Source organism: Octopus bimaculoides, chromosome 3, assembly GCF_001194135.2.
Source record: "Octopus bimaculoides isolate UCB-OBI-ISO-001 chromosome 3, ASM119413v2, whole genome shotgun sequence".
NCBI lineage: Eukaryota > Metazoa > Mollusca > Cephalopoda > Octopoda > Octopodidae > Octopus > Octopus bimaculoides.
The window spans coordinates 102,984,416-102,989,910 of NC_068983.1; the positions used below are offsets into that span (position 1 = coordinate 102,984,416).

The following is a 5,495-nucleotide window of genomic DNA, read 5'->3' on the forward strand; positions in this document are numbered from 1 at the left end:
ACTTTATACCAATATGTTTATGATTCAATGATTAGACAATATAATACTAGAAATATATATAGACATATACATACATACATGTATATAAATATATATATATATATATATATATATATATACACACACACACACACAAGAATATATATAACCTCGTGGGCATCGGTACCATTTTCCTCTTTCTCCGTTCTTCCATTCTACAAACTTTCCATCTTTCCGACGAAGGGCTACGCCCGAAACGTCATACACTCTCTCTTTCCTTTCCTGAGCGTCCAATAATACTATCCATATCACGTCCTCACCTTGTTGTTTTTTTGTTTTTTTGTTATTGTTTTTTTTTAACTATATATATATACATATATACATATAAGAATACATACTACATATAAGTATTCATTTACCCAATTTATTAAAAAATTATAGATAATTAACAAAAATGAGTTAACAGATACACACATATTTATATACATATACAGATATGCAGAATTTGTTTTGGAAGGAAAATCAAAGATTTCTTTCCATATATTTATCACAAAACTGAAATGATTTTGATTAGAATTCATAATTCTGATTAATAATAGTATTATTATTTATGAAATTTCTGTCTTGTAGTTAATTTTTCTTAGTATTTATTACTGGTATTAAATATAAGTTTAGTAAACTGTAGTAATAGAAAGAAATTTATATAATTCTGCAGATGGAATCAGCTAGAACTCAAATATCATGCTATCATTAACATCATTTTACACATTCTTACACATTTTTATTTTGGTTTTGTTTTGTTTTGATTTTAACATACCAACATATTTAAATTCTAGCTAGTACAAGTTCAAGCTTTCTTTAATTATTAAAAAGGTAAGTTATTCAGAAAGAATTTATTGAGAAGCTAACTCATGTGATTTCTGAAATAAACAATAATACAAATTCTTTCAGACAATATTTTCTAAAAGAAATAATAAGTTTATTTTGACTAAGTATGTATGGAGTTAATTAATTTACTCACTCTCAGTATTTAACTGGCAGTTATGATACTGCATCAAAAGAGATGAAAATCAAAATTGATCACGGCAAGATTTGAAATCAGAACAATATGGTAATGAATTAGTACCATACTGAAGGACAACCTCTAGCTGTTGAACTTTTCACACGATATAATAAAGGACTGAGATACCTGGTACTTTACTATACTCAACAAGACCTGTCCTCTACAGCAGAAGTGTTAAGGCCACCCCTTCTGCTGAAGAGGATTGGTCTTCAAGAGTTGTGTTCTAGTGCCACGTTAAAGTGCTTGTATGGTGCCATGTTAAAAGCACCCAACATACACTGTAATGTGGTTGGTATTAGGAAGGGCATCTAGCTGTAGAAACCAAGCCAAATCAGACTAGAACTTGGTACATAGTGCAGCTCTCCAGCTTTTGCTAAACCGTCCAATCCAAGCCAGCCTGAAAAATTAATATCACATGATGATGGTGATGATGAAACCTTCCAACCCAGCATTCTACTGTCTCATCAAGTCCTACCATCTATATTCTTTAAGACCCATTTAACAGGGCCTAACATGTATCCTGGTTTTAACAATACCTGCTGGTCACTGATGGCCTTTAGTGCAATTCACTCTCTTGCAGATCCCCTATTCTTTCTTTACCAATGTTTTCCTGCAGTGAATAGCCTACTGATGTTCAGGCTGGGCATCAGTTCCATCAATTTCCCCAGCTTTTGCCAAGGTGAGTTACAAAGGTCACTGACAATGATCCCTACTCACAAAGCTAAAAGTGAATGAATTCTATATCGAAGAGCAGTATAGTTAACCACATAAATAACATTTATTATAAATTTACTGGTTTTCTATTTATTGACAATATAGATAGAAGACAAAAATCAAGCTTGAGGGTGTCTGGAATCAAAACAGTCAATGCTGGACTTATCCGTATAAGCAAATTACATCTTACTAACAAACAATAGAATGGACTTATAGTACTGAATTACGTCTCTACTTTCTGAGTTCAAATCCTACCAATTCAACTTTGCCTTTCATTTTTGCAGTGTTGTTAAATTAAATATGACGTAAATACTGGGAGCAATTAAATCAACTACATCTCTTCCCCCAGCATGGCCACAGGCTAATGATTGAAACAACTAAAAGGAAAAGTTGGAAATGAAAGACATTTTAAAAATAGTTTGCATAAAGAACAAAATAAAAATATATATATAAAAAAAAAAGGACTTACCAAAGCCATTCATTTGCACTGGAGGAATCTTTTGAAAGCCCTCTAAAACTGATGTCTCTCCAGATATGCTGCTACTCTTAGAGAAATCTAGAAGAGATTCAGAAATGAAATATATATATATATATATATATATATACTTTTTAAAATTTTTTATTAATCATCAAATAACCATATGTGTATTGATTTCTCACATTGAAACAAGGCTAGAAGTTATTTGGAGGGGTACACTTGATTGAATTAACACTATATGACTTATAGTTGTTTTAACACACTAAAACACATAAAGGATCAAATGGAAGCAGTATAGGGTTTAGGGGACATTTTAGTCAAGCTGGTGACATCTTCTCTACTGCTTAGGGTATGATAAAATGCATTCAGTTTCTACTGTAATGTGGATGGTGATAGGAAAGGCATTCAGCAGTAAAAACTATAGCAAAAAAGAGTGAGTGAAAGGAGACAATGTCAAGTAGATGACAGCTCTTTAACCTTATTGCAAATCTCTCTAGTGCCAGAGGCACAATAAAATGCACCCAGTTAACATTGTAAAGTGTTAGTGATAGGCAGGTTGTTTAGCTGCCAAAAAATGAATGAAAGAACAGGTAAAATGAAGATTTTGCAAGACTCAGTGCAGGAAAACTATCTAGAATAATAAACCAGATTAAAAATATTGATACAGGGTAGCAAAGACTCTTTAGTCCAACTACAGATATTCTTTCTAATATTGGGAAATGATAAAATACCTCTTGTCTATGCTGTAAAATGGTTGACAGTAAGAAAGGCATCTAGCTTTATAATCCATTCAAAAAGCATGACAAATATAGCAAAGATAATTGGTTATTTTTTTTTTTATATATATATACTGTGTATCGAATAAGAGAAAAGAGTGAGACCTTCCAACCAATACCAATATGGTAAAAAAGGCATAAAAATTATGAAAGTAATAAAAGATCTGAAGCCAGAATGTAAAGGGATGAAACTACATATCACAAAGTGTTTAGTCTAACTTCCTACTATTTTTGCTACTTATTGTTCTCCATTAATTGTATAAATTTATATGGTTTCTCTTTTATTTCTTTTCCCTCATCTCCAGTTCATGTCATTTCATTAAGATGTGGAACAGAAGCAATATAGATTTTCATGTATAGAAACTAATAGAATTATGTTACCTACCTGAAGACACATCAGAATCATTCAAGCAGATATCGTGTTGTGGTTGAACAGAATGGAACTCAGCTTCCTCACACAGTGCTAGGTCCTGCACCAATAACATTAAACCACCTGTCGCAAAAACAAATATTAATAGATAAGGGATATCACAATAGTTAATACTTTATCAATGAAAAAACCTACTGTGAAAAATATTGGTTTTAGTTTTTGGCACAAGGCCAACAATTTGGGAGGAGCGGGGTAAGTCTATTACATTGGCTCAAGTGTTCAACTGGTACTTATTTTATTGAGCCTGAAAGGATGAAAACCAAACCTGACCTTGGCAGAATTTAAGCTCAGAACATAAGAATGGATGAAATGCTGCTAAGCATTTGGCCTGGTCTGTTAACAATTCTGCCAGCTCGCTGCCTTTCCAAAAGATGACATGTATAACATTTTCTTTCTTTCCATTTGAACACTTGCAAAGTATTTAAGTCATTTAATATTCAGGTTTACACACACACAGACAATGATCATTTGGTCAAGTTATTTGCATTTCAACATCGGTTTTCATGGGATTTCTCCTTTCATTTAATGACAAGCTCCATATAAATGGATACCCTCATAGATCACATTTTTGTCCAAATGTATAGTCATCTATATAATATCTGTACTCAATGAAGCTTGAAAGAAATTAAAATTTTCAGAAGATAAACTTAATTTTAACTGAAGTAATTTATTTATTATTGGTCAATTGTTGATGACAAAGAAATATAAAATAAATCTGAGACGTGTGGCAATTTGCTGTACTTGAGAAAACATGACAAGCTAAGTAAAATTGCAGGCATGCCTTTTATGGATATGCCCCCACTCAATCTCCTAGCTGAGGGGTCTTTGTCTTGCAGGTACAGGTACCATGTAAAATGCACTTATGCCAGTGTTATGCAAACACACCTGTGCCAGTGGCACATAAAAAAGCACCCAGCCCACTCTGTAAAGTTGATGGCATTAGGAAGGGCATCGTGCCATAGAAACCATACCAAAACAGACAACTGAAGTCTGGACAGCTCTCCAGCTGATCAGCTCCTGTCAAACTGTCCAACCCATGCCAGCATGAAAAGCAGATGTTAAATGATGATGATGATGATGATGATGATAGGTATCAATTGACAAACTTACCTAACAACATCTGTGTGTTTGACGCATCTGTTTCCTGGCGCAATGCTCGAAGTAAAAGTTCAGTTATTTTGAATTTAAGAGAAATAAATGATATTTTTCGATCACAACTTTCAGGACTAGATAATATGTCTGAAAGGAAACAAAAATGTATTAAAACAAGATATACAAGTTAGCTTTACCATTAGAGTTTATGAAGCTAACAATGTAGTAAATTTAATCAACTCTATTACATGACCCGGTATTTATTGTGTGTTCATATACTATAATGACTGTATTTACTCTTTGATGTAAGTAAATAAATTACATTTTTAACTTTAATGCGAGTGATTTGATCCTGCAGATATAATTCTTTTACCAACCACATCTACCTCAGCTAAGTTAGGCAAGTAGGTGTACATCACTAGTTTCTTTTTTCTTTTCCACTGTGAAATTCTCAAATAACCCTTTGTTCCATCGATGAGGCTTTGGACAACCCATAAATTTTGAGAACATCTGGAGTTATTTGTGTGTGTGCACGTGCATGCATGTATATGTGTATGTGTGTATATATATACACACACACACACACACACATGCAATACATACATACAAACACACATATACTCACACAATGTGCTATGTCTCTTTCATAGTTATACAGTGTAAATAAATTATACATACATACATATATTCATATATGTATGGGTGTACATAGGTGCAGATGTGTGTGTGTGTGTGTGTGTGTGCATGGTCAAAAGTTTACTTCCCAACCACATGGTTCTGGATTCAGTCCCACTCTGTGGTACCTTAGACAAGTGTCTTCTACTAGAGCTCTAGGCTGACCAAAGCCTTGTGAATGGATTTGGTAAATGGAAACAGAAAAAAACCCATTGCGTGCGTGTGTGTGTGTATGTATATATATATATCTATATATATATATATATATATATATATATATATATATAT

General features: G+C 32.9%; 1 protein-coding gene across 1 annotated transcript in view; it reads right to left on the reverse strand.

Moving 5' to 3' along the window:
* Positions 1-5,495, reverse strand: part of LOC106878239 (ral GTPase-activating protein subunit beta) — a 139,063-nt gene that overhangs the window by 60,840 nt on the left and 72,728 nt on the right. Inside the window, exons 12-15 of the mRNA XM_052966776.1 lie at positions 4,906-5,012; positions 4,551-4,679; positions 3,396-3,503; positions 2,226-2,312 (exon numbers count right to left, since the gene is read on the reverse strand). Coding sequence (XP_052822736.1) covers positions 2,226-2,312; positions 3,396-3,503; positions 4,551-4,679; positions 4,906-5,012 — 431 coding nt within the window. The remainder of the gene's footprint in view (positions 1-2,225; positions 2,313-3,395; positions 3,504-4,550; positions 4,680-4,905; positions 5,013-5,495) is intronic.